This window comes from Stegodyphus dumicola, chromosome 10 (assembly GCF_044657685.1).
Source record: "Stegodyphus dumicola isolate Sdum_Otavi_A_Nest chromosome 10, ASM4465768v1".
NCBI classification, from domain to species: domain Eukaryota; kingdom Metazoa; phylum Arthropoda; class Arachnida; order Araneae; family Eresidae; genus Stegodyphus; species Stegodyphus dumicola.
Genome location: NC_140777.1, coordinates 91,843,115 through 91,867,549, shown reverse-complemented (window position 1 = coordinate 91,867,549; position 24,435 = coordinate 91,843,115). Strand labels below are relative to the sequence as shown.

Here is a 24,435-nt window from a genome sequence, read left to right as displayed (position 1 = left end):
TCTCTCTAAACATGACTGTTCGATGATTTTTCGGACTCTTTATGATAACTAACTGCTTCCTTAGAAATAAACTGTATCAAACAATATTTGCTTTCCTTTCTTTAAGTATTATCTATGCGAAATCGATTCCTATTTTATTTTTTATATTTAAAGAATAAAATTTCTTTTGCATCCTAAATATTTAAAAGCACTGTAAACTTTCAAGAGACAAAAAGACTTTAGAAACAACATTTAATTGCAAACAATAATTACTTTTATTCTCTGGGAAACTAAAAGTATTAACCAAGAGATCTGTTTATAATTGATTGACAAAAAACAAGCTGCGTAACTGCTTTCTCTCTGTGAAGCTAAGCGAACAAGCCCTGAAAATATGCCACGGGTTTAAATGCTCATTCCGCCAGAACATTATCAAATAGTGATTCAACATAAAAAAAAATTATAATATAACTCTTGAGAGAAATATCACGAATAATAATTATTAAATATTCTAAAAACTTTTCAGCGTAAAGACTGCTAGAATGTAATAGAGGAAATTTTAAAAACAAAATTCCTAAGTTGAAATTATAAATCTATTAATTTTGGAAAAAAAAAAAAAAAAAAAAAACATAAAATCTAGTATAGTTAGCCAGAAGTGAAATAAAGAATTTATTTTATTCAGTTGGAAGCATATTAGAGAGCTTAACAACGGTTTTAAATTTCGAAAGAATCTTAAGATATTGAGCAGCAAATGTTCAATTCAAACGAGGTTTCAACAATCAGTTAGTAATAATTCCTTTATCAATTTAGTGACTCAACAGTATAGTATGCATTTTCTGTCCATACTAACAAGCTAGCTGTGCTTGTCAGCTTTGAAAATAATGCTGTTTTGTTTAGAATCGATTCCACCTAAGGTATTCTTCTCCTTCTGTTAAAATTAGAAATGAAAAATTTGTTATAAAGTAAACGCTATGAGTAACTAAACGACAAATTGTAACTTCTGAAGTTTTGCCGAATTTAAAACCATTTTCAATAGAAGCAATGATTTTTAGAACAGAAGCTTTGCTATTTTTCAGAACAATTGTAGAGACATTAGATACTTTTTTGGAAGCAAAACAGATGAAAGCCACGCCTTCGCCGAGAAACGAACCACGGACCTTTCAATTTACGCGCTGAGCGTAATTGAACCATTACACCACGAAGGCACGCCAAGAAGGTGGAAGAAATACCTTATACACTGGTAAAAGAATTGCCCCAATGATCACTGAAAAAGACTTGAGAACATTTGCCGCTTTGCTACACAAAGACCTTCTTCTATTACAAATAACATTTTATTTGCAATGCACAAAATTTACTCACTTGTGACATATAAACTAATATCTAATCAAAATGCTGCAATTTTTCATATTATATGTTTGAATTACTTTCTAATTCCACATAATGGCATTTAACGTTAGTGTGAAATTTATTTCAAGCATTATAGGAGCTTAACTGCTCTTCTAATTTTCCATCGTTATTTTCAATATGTTTATAAGTCACAGACGTTTTAAGTTTTCTTACCACCTTTAGAATTATTTTGGTATATTTTTTACGTAAAAATGGTGCTTCCGATTTGTGTGTACATTGACACTTCGTAACATTTTAACTCCTTGGTACTTCAAAAGTATGTGTCATTCAAAAGTCTTACATTTTGTTTCCTTTTCTTCAACTTCTTTTTTTTTAAAAATACGAAGTAAATTTTTTTAAAAATTATTGCTATAACAGCAACAACAGTTTTAAATAGAGGACCGTTTATGAAATAGTGAAGGAGAATATTTTCCCCTCCAAAATGCTTGACTAAAAATACGCTAAAATGTACAAAGTAGTTCCTGGATTTTAGTCAAAATACTAAAATAATTACAATAACGATCAAATATTAATCTTTTAAAAGCTGTAAAGCTTACAAAGGCATCGAAGTAAAAGTAAATAACATATGATATCATTTTTCTTTATTATCTACAGGAACTGATTTTGAAGTGGAGGAGTATGTTTCGAGTACTCGACACGTAAATCTACTTTCATAGATATCTTTTGTGAAAGAATATTTTAATCTATTAGAGCTTATCAGTCCGGTATCTGAAATGCATATAAATTAAGTGCACTAATCAACAGACTTACTTGACAAAAAGCTGTGCAGCCAGATCTGAAAATCATATATTCACGATGCTTCGATATACGTAAGTTTTCCATTCACTTTTTAAAATTAAATATTACGAATGCTGTAAATTTCTGTTAAAAGATAATTTAAAAATATTTTGCATAAATAAAAATATTTTTGCTTAAAAATGATTTTACTAATAAACGACCAGGTTTTAGAATTAGATATAATTAATTTTTTATTAAGGATTTGCTGATATTTTATTTGCTATTTAAGTTTTATAAAATTAAATTTTGTAAAATAAAACTGAACTGCAATTAATTTACGTAATCGCAGAAATATTTATGTTTCTTTTTGCACAGTTGTTTAATTTACCTTTGCATCTGTTCGAAGTTTGCTTACGTAGTGAACATAAGTTTTGATAGTTTGCAAATTCTTTTACACATTTTAACTTAGATTATAAAAAGTTTTTTAGTAGGATTTTTTAAAATGCTGAATTAGTAAAATTACCACTACTAATTAAAATTCATACATGATATAGTATCGATAAAATTATCTATGCCAGTTCTTTAAATGTCAACATTCATAACTGCATACTTTACGGCTAACAGGGATAAGATTTGATAATAGAAATTCATACGGGAAAAAATTTAAAAAATCAAAAAATATCAAGATTAAGGAAGTTATATAAAAACATTTTATGCATTTCCAAAAGTAAATATGTAAAATCATTTTTAAATGGATTATGTAACAACTTTTATTCGCGATATTTTAAAACGCGTGCAAGAAAATTTAAGCTGCATAAGTTAATCTTAGTTAATATGATGAACAAATTATAAATTTCATTACTATCTTTATAAAACGTACCCATCACATCTACAAGCTATTTAAGTAAAAGAAAATATTGGCGTTGACTTCGGATTTTGAGAAGAAAATATTGGGGGTTGGCTTCGGATTTTAAGTGACATTGTGATTGTTTCAGCGATGTGGATTCTTGGAGGTAAGGCTGAAGTCTACGTCTTTGCAAATTCAAATCTAAATGGTTATATTCCTTATATGCATCAAACGATAAGTAATATTTATTTAAAAATCGCTCTTGAACTTGAAATGTTTCTGAAATTTAATCATTTTCAAACAGAAAGAAAAATGATTTAATTAATCAATTTTTTCTTTGACAGGTGGTTGTTGTGTACTTGCATGGTATTCTTCATAGAATCTGAAATAGGTTTCTGTGAAAATACAAAGGAAGGAAAGAAAAATTTTTTCCAAATTTTAGAGAATGCTGTGTATCCAGCAAAGCAAGAAAATCGTCCATGTAAGTTCATACTTTTATAATTATATATATTGATCAAGAAAATATTTGCAAAGAAACTGAATTTTAAAAAGCAGCCAAAGATTTATGAATAAAATTTAATTACTAATAGTACTCTGCTACGATATATTATTCACTAACTAGATGTTTATTTATTTCCTTCAATAAGATAAAATACTGAGAGGGAAGGAATGCTTTTGTGAAAGTTTCCGCATTTAAAATACACTTGAAGAACAGCACGAAATTTCCAGCCAACGCATTAGCTACGATTAGAGCCCCTATCACTATACAGAAAATACTTGCGTTTGTGATCATAACCACCCTTGACACGAATTATTTCAAGTATGCAAATAGTAAATTTGAACTACTCAGCAATTTCTTTTATATTGCCACAGATACTTTCTCTATTACACGCGTATTTTCATTGCAATGCATAGTTATGAATACCACACTTAAGTATGTACGTCTGTCTACAGCGTTACAATAAATGTATTTACAATTGCAATATCTTAGAAAGAGCCTCGAAACAATAATTTGCATTGCATGCAATTATACGAAAACTGGTCTTATTGTCATATGTTTCTTACTGAAGTCATATTCCTTAATTATTGTCTTGGTTACTTAACTGCATTAAAAAACGCTAGGCTCTTTCCTCATCGATAGATATATCTTTTAGTACCCTTAGCCTTCATAGCTGACATAATCCCAAGACTTGTTTTTCCATAACGACTAAAAAAAAAATGTTCCTAAATAAGCATAGGCAGCGGGAGACCGCATAAAGTTTAGATTTCTTTATTTGTAAAAAATTAATTTTTTTTAACTGGGCATTGCCGAAACATGAATATTTCCTTCATTTAAAACACTGCTATAACTGGAAATATACGACTACTATCAATGCTTGCAAAAACTGAGATCGGGGGAAAATTTTTAAGCCGGGTAACGGGGATGGGCATATTGGTAGTGTAGCCTGCAATAAAAAAATGGAAGATGCACAACTAGATGTTATATCAGTTCCATACACAAAATTTCGACGCTCTGCGGCTAATCCTTTTGAGCTATGCTAGATAGGTAAGTACAGAAGTCACGAAAACATCCATTTTGAATCCATGTTACGATCCGTTTCGGGTAAAAGGGTTCTTTATTCTCTTCGTACCCACAGCTGTCAGGCAAAAAGATAGTCAAAATAGATTCAGAAACTATCAAAACTGTTTATGAGAAAATTTTTGTTGAGAAATTCTCATCTCAACACGTCATATTCTCGCCTTAACTCCGTTTGTCTGCTGATATATATATGAAAACAATTCGTGTTATTCCCGTGGCAATGCAAACACAAAGTTTTGTTCCGCTGGACAACGACATGTTATAAGTTCGCTTTTAATACTGTGACATGACTTGCTTCATTCGGTGTTACCAGATAAAAAGATTTTCAATGTTGTACTTGTATACGATTTCAGTAATAATAAAACGCAATGGAAAATGTCTGTATCAATTCTTAAAGTTATGATTCCTAACTGAAAGGTTAATATGAAAGATTAAATTAATGTGAGATTACCGGTGAAGCTAATGCATAACAGACAGTATGTCCGGTTATAAACAGTTTAAGTTCTCTTAAGCATAAAAGGCAAAGAAATAAGTTTCCGGTGGACTCGTAAGCATACAAATTAAAAAGTAGTTGATTGGTCCTAAGTAGTTTTCAGAGATGAGTAAAGATTTACGACGGGATATGTTTATCTGTGTGTGAAGATTTGAAGACACTAATGAACACGAAACAAGTCTAATAATGAAACTGAATACTACACTTTTAATTCAATCAAAACCAAAGGTGAGGACTGGACAAACCTAATGTGTGATTATTTCGAGAAAGAAGACATTTATTACATGGAATATTCATGATATTCGTATGTTATCAAACACATACAAGGCCTTTGAGATACCTACGGATGTGTGGTGTCTATTCCTGCATTCTTCTCCGATCATTATTTAAGAGCTTGAAATGACTGCATGAGATAAATGGCAAACATTATTCTCTAAGGGTGTACTTTAAAGTAATTTAAGTATTAATACTTAGTTGATGAAATGCAACTCCGTTACCGAATCTACTTAAAGTTCAGCAATGTCATATTACTTATCAGTTTCGTTTGATTGTAAAAACTGTGATGCACATTTATAAATATATTTAAATAGTTTAATAGTTAAATATATTTAATTTAATACAAGTTTTCGGTCACGGATGCATAGTCCATTTGGTTACTTCATGTGAAATTTTAAGATTAACAGTGCATTAACCAGCTATACTGAATTTACTGTTACATTCATAATGTAATAACAGTATAGTTAGGGACTCCTGTTGTCATACACGCAAATCTATCGGTTCTCCAACAGTTCAGTCTAAATATTTGCAAAAGTGCGAATTTTATGAAAGGTTTAATATTTCGAAAATTGGTTTGAGGTTGCTATAGTAAAGATATGAGGTAAAATTTGACCAGATGGATTTATGCGAAAGTCTTTCCTATATGATACCACTATAGTATTAATCGCTAAATGTAACACAATGAAGGAAGTATCTAAAAAGCTTTAAATTTTCTTCATGAGCAGTTCTCGACAGGACATGAAAATGTTTACTATTGCAATGCAACTCCAGATCATATACGTCAGAAACGCCACCTAGAAATACTATAAAATGGAAAAAAACTAAGCTGTTCTAAGGATCGAAATTATGTCTATTGGGGAAATTTTCAGGGAAACTTCAGAATGGTTTGTTGAAAAACACGACAGTAATTCGTGCACGTTTCTGAGTTTGACAGAGGAAGAATTGCAGCTGATAGAGACCACTGGTAATCCTGTCGAGATAATCCGTAGGACAAGATGGAGTCTTTACATACTTGTGTCGAACAAAATTAAGCTACACTAATGTGGATATGAAATAGATGGATACAAGAAACACGGATGACCAACGGAAAAAGTGCACCAGTCTCCTCACAGCACCGAATGGGAGAACAAGCATGTTCTCCGTAATCCAGTAACTGTTGGAAGAATAGCATCGGTAATTCTAGGGCATGGATTACAATCGTTTTAGAACAACTGTGTGAGCGTTTACCAGTCGACTTTGTCTGAACCTTTGCAGGGCGTCCTTTACTGTCTATGATTACCGCTGATTTTGCACCACACGTGCATGCGACTGCAATGGTGCATTGAAATGGCATATGAATGGGTCGACATTTTACATTCAGATGAATATTGATTCTCTCTACAACATAGTTGTCTCGCAGTTCCGTTAGTCGCTCCCCGTCCCGTGAAAGTTGCCACCCCTCGAAGGAGTCGAGGTGAAACCTCAGAAGGGGGATTCTCCTTACAATACCACTTTGGTCATAAGACACAATGTTCATAAGACTCCACGTTTGGCAAATCAAACAGGTTGTAACTTTTATTAATTTGCTATTGTACTTTATACTTTATACTTATATTTGTCAATACCTTGTTCTTCATGGTGGTAAATTTTGGCACATTGGCTATCGATGTATATACAGCGATTCTTACATGCAAATATTTGTTAAGAATAATTTTAATTTCGAATTCAAGTGAATTTTTGCAAACATACAAACCTCTTAGAATTGGAAATTAGTCCACTTCGTTGGAATTTATTTATACATAGATCTATTACAGGAATTATATCAAATTAAAATGTATAAATGAAAACATTTTTATTTTAACAGATCCATGTCCAAAAGTATTCGACAGACCTATGGACTGTGCAGAAATTCGATTGAATGGACATAACACTAGTGGAGTGTACACTATTTGGCCTAAGAGTAGAGTTTTGACTTGCGAATCAGTAAAAGCATACTGCAACATGGATATTGACGGTGGCGGCTGGACGGTAAATATTTTATAAATGTTTAACTAGTATTTTTGACAAATTTTTTAATAGATCACACATGATAACTCAAAATATTATAATATTCTTGAAATCGATGGAGGGGATATTAACAATAGATGAGTTAATGCATTAACAGCCTTTTGTTTATTTGTTTGTGATTTTAGAAAAATCTAATAATTAATATAAGCAGACAGTTTAACGTGGAAGGATTTATTCGCCTTATTTTTCATGATGCCAATATTACGCTCTACAACATGTATACTATTTTTACAAATCTTAGCAATTTTTTAGTAAGTTATGTTCGTATGCATACTATTTGCTGTTTAAATTTTATACACGAAAATTCAGCAGTTTCCCGTATTCAGAAATCCATACTAAAATTCTACGATTATGTGCCGTATTACTTTAATAAATTGCAACTAAGAGAAAAATGTCATTATTTCCATGCAAAAGAAAAGGATATTTATTCATTTTTTTCAATTTCCTATTTTTTTATTATCCTAGAATAATTGCAGACCTTTTTTTATTAAGTCTTAATATAAGCATAAACTTTTTTCCGATAGTTTTATCTGATGGTGTAATGGATTTTGGTAGAATTGCCTTTTAATTTTACTAGTGTCGAAGCTATCAGTTTTTTTGCCAATTCCTATATATTAATAATAAAAGTATAGAAAAATGACAAAGTTGCGCAAAAATATTGCAACATCCTCATTAAGCTGCTGAAAAATATGATTATAGGATTAAGTCCATTTAACTCCATATTCCATTTAACATTGCGGAAAACTGAGGCTAACATTGAAGTAAATTGAATAAAAAATTGAGGGTTTCTCGCCAAAGAACCAAGCTGGTGATAGTTTGAGTGATAATTTCTAGCGCAAAATTTGGGAAGAAAGCACCAAAAGTTATTAAACTTAGAGACCATTTGGAGACATTTGGGTTCAATCCCTTTGTAATGGTTACTGGTCCAATCTCTATGTCACCGTAAATGTAAATAAATAACTGTGTGTGCCTACCAGCAATATCATGAAATTGAAAGTAGTGGACATACGAAGGAAAATATATAACATGGGGAAAAACTATAAAAGACGGGGGAATCTCTATAAGTCTGGAGAGAGCCTCAGTTTTCAGTTTAGTTCAGAGTTTATTCCAGAATTCAGCTCGAGTATTGGGAGTTCAGAATACTGAGAGATCACTGTGCAAGTTTAGGCATTTGAAGCTTTTTGTATTGCCTTTGAAGTGGTAACTATAGATTGGGCTGTGGTATACTTAGAAGAACTATACGAGTATTTTTGTGGAGAAATGTTCCAGAACTGGAAACTGTTTTCGGAAAAATAAATTTCATCAACCAATTATCGATTCCGTGTGCATACAATCCACTACGAACCCATATGTACATAACAAAAACTAAACTTTATCTACTGAGACTAAATATGCGACGTAGAAAATTTAGCTAATTGTCAAAGACAGAATGCAAATTTTGCATACCAATCAAACTTTTGTTTAATAAATAGATGAGGAGTGTATCGCAATTTCTGAGCCTGTGAATATGCTGTAGTGCGGTTGTATTTAAACCGCAGCTCAATTTGCCAGCCTAACCAAAATTATTTAAATAATAATTATGCTACTTTTTGACTGAAACAAAATTACTATCTCATAGAATGTTTAATGTAAAGCAAGAATAAATTTTACAAATGAACGAGAAGCATTCAACTTGAAATAGAAATTTAACAAAATGCAATCTCAAGTTGAAACTGACTTTAATACAGTATTTTGATAGAATATAGTTTATATCTTATTCTTCTCATTAGTGAAATGTATTATTCATTTCCTAGAAAACGTAATTCAGATTTTAATACTTGCGGATTATCTAATATCTCTTGTTTATGCACTATGCTAGTCAAATTAAAATAGTGGTAAAATGTATTTTTGGGAAAATGAATGTTATAGTAAAAAAGGCAAATTAATGAATTTTCCTTACAAGTTCATATATTATTAATTATTTTCTTAAATGCTAAAGCTATAAAAGAAAGTTACTCAACTACCCAAAATTATTGGAAAATTTTACAGCTAATGTATTCACTGTTCTTGATCTTCTTTTTATCATGTCATCAAAATCTATCATCTTTCATGATTTTGAATAAATTCCAGCTGTTTCTGATATTAAAAAAATCCACAAGTTTTCATTCTTTTGTTTATATTTTATTCAATAGATGCACTACAATCATTACGTTTTCCTTTTTCTTAGTTTTACTTTACTTTTTAAATTGTAAACTTCTAACTAAATGACTCAAACTTTTCAGTTCTTCAATACGAAGGACTGTTGTGTCATCCGTTCTCGAAATGCGACAACAGATTTTATGAATTCCATTCAAATATAGAGTTTATTTGTATGAAATTTAAATGAATTTAGGATGACAAATAGTTAATGAGATATTACTATTAACATACGAAGTTTAAGTATAAATATTTATTAATAGTATTATTGTTCATAATGTTTCTATTAACAATAATTGCTTTGCATTGTGATTTTAGGTAATTCAAAGAAGGGGAAATTTTTCAAAGAAAGAAGACTACTTCTATAGGAACTGGGAGGAATATAAGAAAGGATTTGGAAAATTAGACGAAGATTTTTGGTTCGGTAAATATTAAAGTTATTCAAACAATTTTAACAGTAGTTATACTCATAAAAATAACTCGTTTTTTTAGTTGGGTAGTTTACCATTTCTAAATTTGTTGTCAATATTTAGTGAAGAAAAAGCTTTAAGGAATATTTATGAATTGCTCGAACCATTGACTCGTTTTATGGACTTCTTTTCACCTTTCAATTGAACGCAATTAATAGCGTCTTTTCCTTGACATAAAAATACTCGGTTTCGAATTATTTTGGACGCTATTGCGGAAAGGCATCAGAAAATGTTAAACGTGTTAAAAAACCTTGATTTAAGAGCTTGGTTTATGTGAAAAGTTCAAAATCTAATAACTAATATATTTTATACATTAAAAATTTAAAATCATTACGTCAAAGAATCGAAAAAATTCGCTAAAAAATCAAGCGATAAAACTTTCATTCAAATTGATTTGAAAATTGGAAACAGCAAATTTCTGAGATTTTTACTTGCTTCGTGATATTCGCTAAAAATTGTTTAAAAATTAAATTAAACAAAATTTAGAGGAAGTTTTGAAAATCGTTTCACCGTATCGCACTGTCATTAACAAAATGTGTGTACAAAATTTGAACTGGGTAATTAATTAGAGGAAAGTTAAAAATTAATGAGAATCTTCTGACCATAGCGACAAAAATCATGAATAAGGTAAACAAAAGCTTAAAATTAATCAAAATAGCAATTAATAAATCATATACGTAGGATCGGTACTTACAGTTTAGGAATATGATGTCTGTAAACTTACTTCCGATGTGGCTGTCTAGGGGTTTGAAATCACTAATCCGACTTATGAATAACTCGAATATTTAATGAAACACGAATAATTGCTACAAAGTACAAAATGATTACATGTGTAGAAAGAAATAGATGGGATTATTTGCATATGAAGAGAATCAGCCATCTTTTACATGCAAACGTCTTTCAATCGCGTCATCGTCTTAATGAGAAATCGTCTGACTTCTATCATCGGGAAAGTCAAAGATTTATTTTCACAGCTTATCGCGTCATCGGATTATAATGGACGATGTCATCTTACATATATTTTGAGTAAAATTATATCTGTTTCAAAAGCGATCTGACAAAGATCCCTCTTACTAAGGCAAAAAAAGTAAAATTCTGCAAATGGAAGGAACGGCAACCGTATTTATATCGAAAGTAATGATCATGAGTGGAGCAAATTCAATACGAATATAATCCTATCTGTTGACTAAATTAGTAATGGAACGGAAAAATTAATGTATAATAATATTATAAATATTTAAAAGTACTGAATATAAGTGTTTGTGAATGCGAAAAGCTTCGATGAAAATCCACTTCACGAATAGAACAAGCTTTATGGATAATTTCTTGCTGAGCCGAAGCACCAAGTTAAAACTGTGATTAAGTGTCTGACTAGCCATCTTGCAGATGTCTTTTGTCTCCTTTAAAAAAGTATTGGTCTCTTAATGTACCGGTTATTCACAATTCTCCCCGGGCTTCAAACGCTATAACAAAAAAATCTGATGTGTACACCACTTGACTTCCTTGTACGGAATATTAAATTAGGTGCATTTTTCCTTGCATTCATTTAAACTTATTGGATTAAATTAAATTTACTTCGTCGATAGCGCATAAATCACAATAGAATAAATGCACTCTTTAAAGTTCACTATATTTGTTTACCATAGAGACACTCTGGTGCTAGATTTACATTTCGTTAATATTGTAACTCAGAATGCACAAAATTTATATCATTTGAAGAATTATCTAATCATTTCCACATGTTTTATGCAAGTACTACAATAAATCTAAAACGATGTATAAAAGAAATTAAGCAAACAAAACAAAAAATAAACAGTTTTTCACAGACGATTGAGTATTTCTCATTCAATTAATTCAGTTCTCACTTCGCGAGAAGGCAAAAATACAGAAAAACTCAAAATAACTATATTAAAAATTACGAAGTAAATCTTAAACACTTATTTCCTCGAAAATATTCCAGAATAGATTAAGCATGATTTAATTCGCAATAATAAAAGAAGGCGTTATCTTTGTCGTTTCGAAGCTTAATTTCTCTAGATTGGCAACAAATACACTATTCTGCTGTTTCAAATATAAACAAACATGGCCACCATGGTAATCAAACATTAGTCGCACTTAAATAACTTTTAATTTGTTGATAATTCTACAAATATTGCTTGCAGATTTCCCAAAGCCTATGAAAACCTTAAGTGGAAGATAAGAACAACATATTTCAATCATTTTTAAAGCAAAAAATGCACAATTTACAAGCATATAAGTGTAAGCTGAGATCACTAAGCCGGTAACAGAGGGGATATATGTATATATATTTATATATTCTTGGTGCAGCCGATTGCAACCAAAGTACGAGGTGCACATCTACATGTTATAGCAGTCCTATATATAAAATTTCAAAGTTCTGACGCTACTCGTTTTTGAGTTATGCGAGATACGTACGTACACACAGACGCAGTGAAACTTTTTTCTTCAGAATTTATTCTAAATTAGTTTTATAATTTTTTTTCGGGGGGGGGAGAGTCTTTTATTCTGTCCTTATGTACAGATGTACAGATGTGTGTACAGATGTTAAATTGCATTCGATAGCGATCAAAATGGATATTTTTTTTTAAATATTGATGCGTGAAACTTTTCGCGTTTACAATACTTCCTTTTTACTTCGCGGAAGGAAATAAAAAATTAAGATGAATACAGCAAAAAGGAACCTTGCACTAAATACAGAAACTATTCAAGTTTTATTATAATTACAGCTGGCAGCAGTCATATGGATTGCATTTCCCACATTTTGCCAAGTACTGCTAACGAAAACGTCCTCTGTATGTATATCTTATTTCCTCAGGAATGTTTTCTCCTAGCGTTTTAGCGTTTTGAAACGTTCTGAAAATTTTGCGCTACGTTCTGAAAATTTTTAAAACATTCGCATAATTTTCCCCTTCTTTTATTTGATAGAGATTTCCCTCTGAGAACCAATTTATTAGCAAATTGTATTCCTTAGATTATTTTTACAGTGTATTCAATTAATATTTGCATTTTTGTTTTAGACTTTTATACCTTTTATTTTATGTTGAATTTATTACTTATTTTGTACTTCTTTATTAAGCTACACTGACATGGCAAGTGATCTCACACTTAAGAAACTTTCCAAACATACGATTCCACCTTACTTCTATTATTTACGTTCTAGCTCATTATGACCTTATATACTGCTGATGAGTTCGATCTTTTGAAGTCTGGGCATTTTGCTCGCCCTCTGTCTTTTTTCATTCCTCCGATGACTCTTTTGGGAACCGAGGTCAATTCATTCATCTGATGCTTTACAAGGTAATTGAGCAAGTTAAGTCACGCACCAGTTCAGTTACCGTCAGATACCTGTCAGGCAACGGCTCATTAACGATCAGATATTATAATGTTAATATTACTGTGTATTCTGATTCGAATGTAGGTTTGTTCTAAGGAAATAATATTTTGATATTTACCCGTAGTTTATCTATGAATACTTTTATTATGTCCTTAATGGAACTTCGTTCTTCAAAAATTAGTTTATTCTCAAGATTTTTCTCTCCAGATTTTCAGACGATAAAATTAGTTGAAAAAGGAGAAAATTCGCTAAAAAATAAAGTATATCTTATAATAGAAAAGCTGAAGAAAAAAAAAAAAAGGTGTATTTAGTAAAAACACACTCGCCGATCAGTGTTTAACAACGTTTGAACCCGAAACATTGTTTATTATACAGTAACGTTTTCGATTAATTTCATGAGTTGATTTTTTTAAATTTTACTACTCATTGTTTGCTCATTTTTTATTTTTACTGCTAAGTTTGATTTATGCTGTGAAGTAGAACAATAAAAGAACAGATCCATCTTTGTTTTTTAATATTATTTATTTATTATTTAATTTCGTTTAATTTTAAAATTTTATTACAAAGCTTCAAAGTACGTATATATACAGCTTTAAAGTTGGATTTATTCTCTAGGTTTTAATTCCTCTCATTCCCATGAAACTCATATAGTAGCCAGTTTTAACGCATCCGCTTATTGGATTTGTTAGAGAATCCGGGATTTAATATGATGTATGTATAAATATGAACAATAATAATACCATATAAATATGGTATTACCATATAAATATGCCATATACCATGTACATGGCAATATCGTATAAATATATAATATAAATATGCCATATAAAGATGCATACTGAAATACAATACGCACTTTTATATACACTGACTACCAGTAAGTATTTGGACACCTATGCAAATCACGATATCTGCGGTCCTAAGTACGTCACGGACTCCGCCGGTATATATCGTGTAGGAAACCGCATCGGCTTTAGTCGCATGCAAGATGCCTCGCAGTTCGGAGCTCTCTGATTTCGAGAAAGGTATAATTATCGGGTATCACAAATGTGGCCTATCCTTAAGAGACATATCTAGCGATCTGAAGTATCCAAAATCGACAGTGGCCTATGTGATTAAGAAGTGGAAGGTGAGCGCTGATTGTCGGAATGTGCCCCGATTCGGCAGACCAACGAAACTGGGAGATAGAGACCGACGAGTGCTGTCCAGAGAAATTCGGAAGAACCGCACCCAACCGATGGCCCTCATCCGCGAGGAGTTTCAACAGGCATCCGGGAGTATTGTTTCAATGAATACCTTCCGTAAGGAAGCACATCCGCTTGGTTTTCATGGTCGTGCTGCTGCCCTTAAGCCTTTGATCACAAAGTCCAACCGCGCTGCTCGGTTAATGTGGTGCAAAGCACATCGAAATTGGACCGTAGATCAGTGGAAACGGGTTCTTTGGAGTGACGAATCAAGGTTCACCCTTTACTGTTCGGATGGCAGGATGTGGGTCTGGCGTCTACCTGGAGAACGTCTCCTGCCAGAATGCATTACGCCAACAGTCAAGTTCGGCGGAGGTGGAATTATGGTCTGGGGGTGTTTCTCCTGGTATGGGCTGGGACCCTTGGTCCCCTTTCATGGTAAGCTCAACTCCGATGCCTACTGCACTATTTTGGATGACAATGTGCTTCCTACGTTGTGGCAGTTTTACGGGTTGGACCCCTGTTACTTTCAGGGCGACAATGCCAGTTGTCTTGTTTCGACGTTAACCAAGGCTTAGTATGGTGCCAATGGAGTTCATCGAATGGACTGGCCTGCCCAGAGTCCAGACCTGAACCCTATCGAGAACCTCTGGGACGAGTTGCATCGCTGAATTCAGGAGTGCACTACCCGTGAAAAATCGGTGAAGGAACTTCTATGTCTTCTCCAAGCCGAGTGGAAGAAAATACCGCTAGCTGTCATACAAAGACTTGTGGAAAGTATGCCCCGGAGGGTCCACGCTGTAATTACCTCTCGTGGAGGCTCTACCAACTATTGATTTTGAATAAAGTTAGTTTTTCTTTTCTATCACAGGTGTCCAAATACTTATTGGTAGTCAGTTTAGTATGCGTGTGTGTACATAGGCAAAATATATATAATAAAATATCTAAAATAAAATATACATCTTTCATTTAGGTAATGAAAACATATACGCTGTGACTAATCAGAAGTTATATTCTGTCCGTTTTGATCTCACTGATTTCGAAGAGGTGAAAGCATATGCCGTATATGAAAAGTTTTGGATCGATAGGGAAGACGAAAGCTATCTTTTACACATCGACGGATATTATGGAGATGCTGGTAAGAAGTTCACTTTATTTCGATAGACATCTAGCTTTAGGCCTTTTAAAAATAAAATTTGGTTTCTAGTACATTAATAGATAATTGAAAGCCCAGTGTTGAAATATAAATCAAAAAATTACCTTCAGATTTTTAATAACGAAGTACTTAACGTCCACATCAAATAATATATATATATATATATATATTATGGTGATACTTAGATTATTAAAAAAGATGGAATATGTTTTAATGCTATGATGAAAGGGGGAAAATGGCGTGATTGATTATTTCGAACGGGGAATAGACTGAAAATGTCAGATTAAAAAATACCGGCATTTTGCAGAAATTTGTTATTACGGAAAAATATTAAGGTTTTTATATGTTAGAGATCAGAAAAGTGTCTGAAACAGTGATTAATCATTTAAATTAATTTAAAGTGAACGAGAGATATCTGAGTAAGAAGGGCTATATGCATGTTATACTTAGGGAAAGAGCACAAACAACCCTCATGCAGCCAAACTGTTTAGCGGGGTTTCAAAGCAGTTCGAATTAGCAGTGCTCAGCGATCTTACCACTCTGCTACTGTTGGGTCATAGATACAACATATCTTCATTTCATTAGCGTAATTTTGTAATAAAACAACTTGTTTGCACTCTTAAGTTCTGTCAAATTTCGTCAAAAATTTATCGATACTAGCGAAATTTAAAAACCACTGGGAAAATTTCTCATAATTTAAGTTTAAAAGATCTTTCATGGCACTTAATGATTTCAGATTAAATAATTATTTTAAGGTTCCGTTATTAGTGATAAAGGGAAAAAACAAATCTTTGACTAATTTAGATCATTGCCGCGGCGCGATCTTGCAAACAAATATTTATTTTTTCTCGGGTATCACATGATAGCAATCATGTTTTATCGTTTGTGATAAAACGGTGCAGAAAAGAAGACATTGGTTTAGAGTTTTAATTAAAATGACATCTTTATTTTGAAATAAAATTACACATTATGTGGTATGGGTTTGGACACACAGTGTGACTACCCTCACGGCTATTTGATTATAGATAATCAAGAACGATTTGCGCACACAGGGCACTGAGATGTTGAGCTAATCAACAATGTTGCTAATCGAATGCGAATATTGTCTGGAATCAGAGCTTCAGCAAGATAAATATTGTAATGTTCGCAACATAATTTGCAACATGAACTTCAATTTGCTGTTCACGAAACTTTACTGACGAGGTTGTCTCGAGATCCAGAAAATTCATCACACTTCACTTTAACCGTGTTTTCCTTAGCATACACATCTTATAACTGATATTTCATTACACTGCTGCAACACTTTGCCGTATACGGGCGGCGTTCGAATGTTGTGGTCATTTGCTGCTATCTAGGTGGGATATTTGAATTACAGAATGCTTGTTACACTCTATACAGTTCTTGTTACTTTATTTTTCAACTGCTGATACATTTCGAATAAATGGAAATTGGAAAAGGAATTTTTTCGAAAACTATATTTAAAACTACCTAGGATTTTAGATGAATTTGATACATATATACACTCATGGAAAATGAAACCCCAAAACCTTGAAGAAATCAGTTCAGAGGAAGGGAATGGAGGGAAACCATTTATTTAGGTAACATATTTATTTGTTTAATTAAGTCGCAGGTTAAAGTATGCACGGGAAAAGCCATTTCAAGTATGAAAATTTGAAACATAATAAACTCTATAGTCATCACGATGTTGGATGCAAACATGCAAAGGCACATGCGTTGTGTTGTACGGGTGCCGTTTGTCGTTTTGGGAGATATCCCAAAACGATCAATCAAATCAATCGATCAGTCAAATCAGCAGAGGTCCATGCTGGTTGTGAATGACGCTGGATTTATCGTACAATCATGTCGCATGTGTGTTCAGTGGGAGAAATATTGGGCGATTTTGAAGGTCAGTGCAAAATGTTCACACTCTGTAGAACAAGTTGGTTTATAGCACCTTCGTATGGACGAGCTTTATATTTATACTGTTGGAAAATGCCCCCTGGAATATTGAAGAATGGTTGCACAACGGATGAAATCACCAGTCTGGCGTATTAATTTGCTGTCAAGGAGTATCTTATAATGATGAGAGGGCTCCTGCTGTCATAGGAAATTGCTCCCCAGACTATAATTTCTGATATAAGTCCAATGCTTCTATATCACAGAAACGGCTTTGATCTGAGAGCATAACAGATCTTCACTTCACCCTCCAATGAACTCTGGTTTCACGCCACCGAAGTTGCTAATAGAGATGATTTAAATTAGTAGTATGGCTGCTACAGGGAGTCTGGTTCGGAACTGTCACTAAAGCAATCGATTAGTTACAGTTCGCTATGTGATTCTGGTGCAAATAAAAGCTCAAACATCTGCTGCAAATGCGGTGCGATGGGCTACATACATGCGGGGAATACCGTAATCTTCCGTTTGAATTTCAGAAGTGACACAATAGTAAACAAAGAATCAAATTTTAAATATGAAAAAGCGAGGGTTTCCCAAAGAATTTCTTTTTTTCTGCCACTCCATTAAAAGAACTCCAAATTGACTTTATAATATATAATTCGGTTACCTAGAATACAATTTTGATACAAAATACATTATTAATAGCTGCTTTCCGGGCTTCACGCTGACTGAAGTGGCTTCATTTAGGGGGATGGAACGCTTTTAGAACCTCGGATACTGATTTTCATATTATCTTGGCTCAAGCTGAGCTGTGCAAAATTTTAATAAACTCGAAGGAAACTGGAAAAGAGTGTAGAACTAATACAGCGCAATGTAACGATTTTAGTAAGAAGTCATAGTTGCTTTATTATCAATTATATCCTTTCGGAAATGAGCTGTCGGAAGATCACCACCCACATTGACCGATTTCATCACCTTTTTGGAAATTTTCGCAAAAGACCGATAGTAAGCGAAATTAAATTCTATTTTAAAAGTTCTGTATTATTTTGGAAATTTCTATACAGTTCTTAAGAATATCGAAAGGTTTAACAAGAACTGATAGCGGAAACATAATGGTCACGTGACGCATAAGATTAGCGATGGAATTTCAAATTCGAAATTTTTCAGAATTTTTTTTTTTTTTTTTTTTTTTTTTTTAGTGTGTGTGTGTGTGAAAAAAGGAATTATAAATCCCTTGCTCAGTATGTATGACTTCCACTGATAGCGGGAAGGCAACAGTTGTTAAGCCGAGTGTTGTGAGCGAAAGTTCTGATATATACGCTCTAGGTGTGTGCTCCCTGGAGTGGTTTCACGAATCTTATGCAGACAGTGATCTTCTTCTTGTTTTGAAGGCTAAGTGTGCAAAATTTGATCAGGATCGGAATAAAATCGTAGATTTGTTTTAATCACATACATGCAAATAAACAAATACAAAAGTACACTCTCCTTTAGATACATAATTGATATTAATTTATTCAGCTAAAGTAATTTCTCTCTCCCAACTGGCAATAAATAATAATATGAATTAAAGTGCGTTTATTGCTTTTAAATTGCTAAATTTGTTGTTTAATAAAAAATGAATTTGAAGGTAAAATGAAAGAATTTACTCTTTGCTGAACGACAACATTACCGCACAAAAGATGAAAATATCTGCATTACCGCACAAAAGATGAAAATATCTGCATTACCGCATAAAAGATGAAAATATCTGCAATTCGGCCATTAGCAACAAAATTGTTTTATATAGCTGAATTTGTTTATTAAATTTGAGGAACAGGTACACTCGTTTCGCCATGTGGCAACGTACATCTTTTATACGCCTTAGTTTCTTGCATTGATTTTAGAATAGACGGAGTAAGCATGACATGACAAAATTGAAGCCAAGGAAATGTTAGCAACGTGACGTAAGTCTTATTATGGCCGCCATGAAGCGTACGGGTAAGACTATAAAACATATCTTTCAATAAAATTATACTGAATTTGGAAACAAATATCAGCGTTCGCAGGCTCAGAAAAGTGATTTTAGGCACACATTGCATAAATACCATTGAAACTTCCAGTGATCTTCCAGGTTTTACAATGTAAGCATTTCTGTTATAATTATCATTTATACATTTTTATGCACCTAGATTTTAATAAATTTGAAAACGTTATTTGCAATCTTTGCGGTTTTTATAGAAGTAGAAAATCTTTTATGTTAAGTATTAAAATTAGAACAGGAGACTTATAAATGTTCAGTATTGAATGGCTAACATGCAAACAACGTCGATTAGAATGTAAACGTGCTGATATTTTTATAACAAGTTAATAAAATTGGGTTGATAAATGTATAAAAAATGTGGACCCCATGGAAAGGTTTGTTGAAAGGCTTATGTAGACACTAGCCTTCCTCTTGCTTTGAAGGTCAAATGTGCCTTCATTTATCAATATTCGAATAAAACTGTAGTTTCATATGAATTACAGAAGAACAAACGGGCACACTTCTTTATATATATGTGGATCAATTCAATAAGATGTTTCTATTCTTTGGTTAAAATTATTTGTAATCTTCATATATTTTTATATTGAGAAACCCTTGAGTCGAGAAAGAATAATGTCTTTGTTTATAAAGTATATAAAAATAAATGAAAGCAAAATGAATCATTAATGTACAGATTATAGTAGGATAAATTTAGTAATGAGCCATATATTTTTATAAGGCAGAGTTAAATAATTAAATATCGCCTTGAGTGAATCTTCATAAAATGTTTTGCAGATGTTTGCAGTAGAATAAGAAAGTTCATAAAATTAAACAAAATAATTATCAGATATCACTACGAATGGGAGAAAGGAACTGCAAATTTTATTAATGCAATAAATTTAATTAACTTTAGAGAAATAATTTCCTTAATAAAGGCTAAAAATAAAAAACCAGATGAATCATGATGGCTTAGAATTTTTGATAAACAGTCTCTCGCGCTGGAGATCAAACTGTTTTATTTTTCCGTACAGGATTACAGTCAAAAACATCGCGAAGAAAACAACGCAAAGCGAAAATGTGATACAAAACATCGTGGGCGAAAAGAAGGCAAAACGAAAACATCGCAGTTCTAAAAACATTGTAATACAAAATATAGTGGTCGAAAATAAAGCGGTTCAAAAACTTCGCAGTTTAAAAACATTGTCATTGAAAATATCGTAGTAAAAATAAAGTACTCGCAAATTATTGCATGACCATAACATGGCACACATACGTTTTTGAAATCTTATACTGACCTATTATGTAACTGACTTTCGTCATAACTAACAAATCGACAATTTACTTTAATTTTTACCACGATATTTTGTACCACGATTTTTTAGAACTACGATGTTTTCTTTTATTGCTTTCTTTTTGCCCACGATGTTTTGTTCTACGACGTTTTCGCCGTGCGTTGTTTTCTCCGCGATGTTTTCGGCGGACACCTTGGACAGTGTTGTATTCTTCAATTTTTAAAATGACATGAATTTATTTAAAAATATATTAATCTGCTTTCAAAGAAGAAAATTCTCTTTATGTCGTCTTTCATATTAACTATTTTTTGTTTATTCTTCAGGTGATTCTATGAAAATTCACGATAAGGAAAAATTTACCACAAGAGACAAAAAGAATGATAAAATAACCACAGGAAACTGCGCCGAGAAACAAAGAGGAGGTTGGTGGTACTACAACTGCGGCTACGCCAATCTTAACGGTCTGTATATTCGAGGAAGCAGTGAGAATGGTACCACGTGGTATAACTTCAGAGGAAGTAAAAGTTTGAAATCAACTGAAATCATGATAAGGCCATTTAATTTCGTAAAGCCTTAAGCACATTTCTGGACGTATGAATTTTACTGGATTCATACAAATGCGATCCAGTTTCGCAAATTTTGCATCAAGTAATGGAATTAGATACAATAAGAAGTCGATGGACTTTACACAAATGCCAGAAACAAAATGATTCGCCAGGAAAAATATTTATTTAAATGGAGTTAATTTTCCTTTACAGTGTGCTAGATATTAATTCAAGATACTTTAATCTTACTACTTATCTTCATTTTCAGTGTAATTATTTGTATCCTAATAGATGATGGCTGCATCCACTCAATTTTGTGTTTGCTAGCTGACATAAATATATATTCCTCTTTCTTAAGCACTTCACCGTTCTACAAAATAAAAATAATGGTTTCCTTTTAATCCCTTCAAAGACGTTTTGAGTCTAAAACTGGCTTATAAATGTTTCTTTTCCCATTTCACCAGTTCTTAGCATCCATTCACTCCTTGAAATCGGCCTACTCTCTCTACCCAGGAGAAAATTTCTTTTGTCTTCTCTAATATTTTATCTGAAAATTAATAAAGAAGATCACCTAAAAGCACGCTTTCAAACGAGCAGTAGTTCCTCTGCTATACCAGAGCAGGAGACCGGAATTGGATTGTTATGTCCTGCCTTTGTAAGTGAACTGCTTTTAGTATGATCCTGCCACAACGCCCCTCTGTAGATAAAGTGACCATTAATCACCGTTAATCAATCACCGCTTTTCATTTTCCCTGCATTCTGAAGGTAGTTGGAAAACGTTATGCGACAAGGTTTTCTAATCGAGGAGTTTGACTGTCATCTGCCTGATTCAGGGGAAACGATGAAGTGGTTAAATTACTGCTGTAAAATGAATCAGATATTTAACATTAGAAATCTTAAAAATTTATTGAATACATTTCTAGGATATACAAAATGGGACGTGTTTATTTCATGGGACGTGTTTAAAAGTAGAGTATAAGTTTTAGGAAAATAAAGAGCCTCGTTTTATAATCTGAAATCTGGTCTTAAAAAATTTATAATGTGTAAAATACCAACTTTTCATTTTGAAAAGTTTTTGCTAAAATGAGATATTACATACAAATGAATACTTATTCATAAAACTTGATTCATTTTAAAATGTAGCCTTTAATTAATTTTCAATAAAATGCATGTTTGAAATACACTGTTCTTTATACAATAAAATTTATGTTTTACGTTTGTTGTCTATTAGTACTCTGATCATCTGAAAATAAACGTACAACCTCATGGTAGAGCTTGACATTTAAACATCATGAGAGTGAGACAAGCATGCACATATGACATTTAGATATCACCACAACCACCTTAGTGGAAGTCGCCAAATTTTCAGAAAGTGCTTAAATCTAATACGTATGCGTATAACAGTTCTTCAGAAAAACCATACTCATAACAACACTCAGTCAAGCAACTTCGGCCTTTTCGAATTTGTTCTTTTTGTTGTATTCCAAGCTCCAACTTTTTTTTAATTAATCGGGATATTTTTTGCCTTAAAATTAATTTTAAAGTATTAAAAATTACTAAATTATTAAATTTTAAAATTTTATTAAATTATTAAATTTTAAAGTAATTCATTTTAAATAATTATTTTTGGAACTCGTTATAATGGACGAAACTACTTAAAACATTCTGGGAAAAATACAGTATTTTACCAAAAAACCGCTAAATGGAACAATTATGAAATGCATTTTGTCGATAGGAGGGCAGAAATACCGCATTTGTGCAGTTCTTGATCGTTTTTTTAAGCGAAAACCGATATCTGACCACACGAGAAGAAGGAAAGCGCTAAAGTATTAGAGAAAGATTTCACAAAAAATGTAAGAATTTTATTTTTTAACGTTTAATATAATCCTTATTTAATAATTAAAATGTGTATTTAAAAATTTTTAAATGTGTTTTCTTTTGATATATTCATAATATTTGCCGATTTAAGATAAAAAAGTAGTTTCGTAATGTATTTAGGAAAAGTAATGAAAATCACCAACTTGTACCCAGCAGATAGTTTTAACCGTTTCATCTGTAAAAAAACTCCATATTGCGCCAAGGGGGTTTCGTTAATATGTAAATACCGCACTTAAGTCTGAAAGTTCCTCTATTAAGCCTTTATTGTTGAAAGAATTATGCTGCGTACTTCGGCTCTTTTCATTAACTATTACTAACTGATCTTTAGTTAAGAAAAAAGAGCCAGTATAAAACATACAAATAAACAATTAAAAGTCTCAATCCCATCGTCCAAGTAGTACCATAATTTGTCCTTCGTTCACTTCAAGTCCTTCGTTCACATTCCACCATAACAATTACCGTTTCCTCACTTATACTTCGTTCTGCTACTATTACAGATTTTTTTTGGCGGTGATTGTTACATTGTTCTCTCCTACAGAAATATTCGGTTTCGCTTCTACATTTTTAAATTATTCATTTACGTTATTAAAGTAATCTATAGCGGTGAGCCCAAACTTTATTGTATTATGAGTCATATACACTGAAGAGCCAAACAAATTGGCACCGGCGTACATATGAAAATAACAGAGATATAGAACCAAGTTACAATAAAGAGCGGTGGTCGGCAGTATCTACGTGCAACAAGTGTCTGGCAAAGTTGTTAGATCGATTACTGTTGTTACAACAGCAGGTCATCAAGATTTAAGTGAGTTTGAACATGGTGTTATAGCCGGCGCACGAGAGATGGGTCATAGTATTTCCTAGGTAGCGATAAAATTTGGATTTTTGTGTTCAGCATATAGTATCTCCGAGGAAGCGATAAAGTATGGATTTTTGCTTACGATCATTTTATGAGTGTACCGTGAATATCGGGAATTCGATAAGAGACCAAATCTCCAATATCTCTACAGCCGAGAAAAGCTCGTAAAAGAACAGGAGCAATGACAACTGACGAGAATCACGAAACTTTACAGGCGTGTATTCTTCCTCAAATTACTGCAATTCTCAATGCTGGGTCATCTACATGTGCCAGCCAGGGTATTAT

At 32.4% G+C, this 24,435-nt stretch overlaps 2 protein-coding genes across 2 annotated transcripts in view; both read left to right on the top strand.

The window, feature by feature from the left end:
* The window catches only part of LOC146995032 (techylectin-5A-like), a 57,472-nt gene extending 55,357 nt beyond the window's left edge, over positions 1 to 2,115 (top strand). Inside the window, exon 6 of the mRNA XM_085825245.1 lies at positions 1,978 to 2,115. Coding sequence (XP_085681371.1) covers positions 1,978 to 2,039 — 62 coding nt within the window. The 3' untranslated portion in view covers positions 2,040 to 2,115. The remainder of the gene's footprint in view (positions 1 to 1,977) is intronic.
* Positions 2,037 to 22,631, top strand: LOC118205137 (techylectin-5A-like). The gene is made up of 6 exons (XM_035377425.2): positions 2,037 to 2,192; positions 3,292 to 3,428; positions 7,139 to 7,302; positions 9,835 to 9,940; positions 15,499 to 15,663; positions 21,192 to 22,631. The coding sequence occupies exons 1-6, from the start codon at positions 2,179 to 2,181 to the stop codon at positions 21,443 to 21,445; spliced, it is 840 nt and encodes a 279-aa protein (XP_035233316.1). The 5' UTR covers positions 2,037 to 2,178; the 3' UTR covers positions 21,446 to 22,631.
* Positions 22,632 to 24,435: the final 1,804 nt, after the last annotated feature.

What these genes read in the sequence shown, in the direction of transcription:
- LOC118205137 (XM_035377425.2), top strand. An exon ending in AAAGCAAGAAAATCGTCCAT is followed by an intron (nt 3,429 to 7,138) that starts GTAAGTTCATAC and finishes TTATTTTAACAG; the next exon opens with ATCCATGTCCAAAAGTATTC. An exon ending in AGACGAAGATTTTTGGTTCG is followed by an intron (nt 9,941 to 15,498) that starts GTAAATATTAAA and finishes TCTTTCATTTAG; the next exon opens with GTAATGAAAACATATACGCT.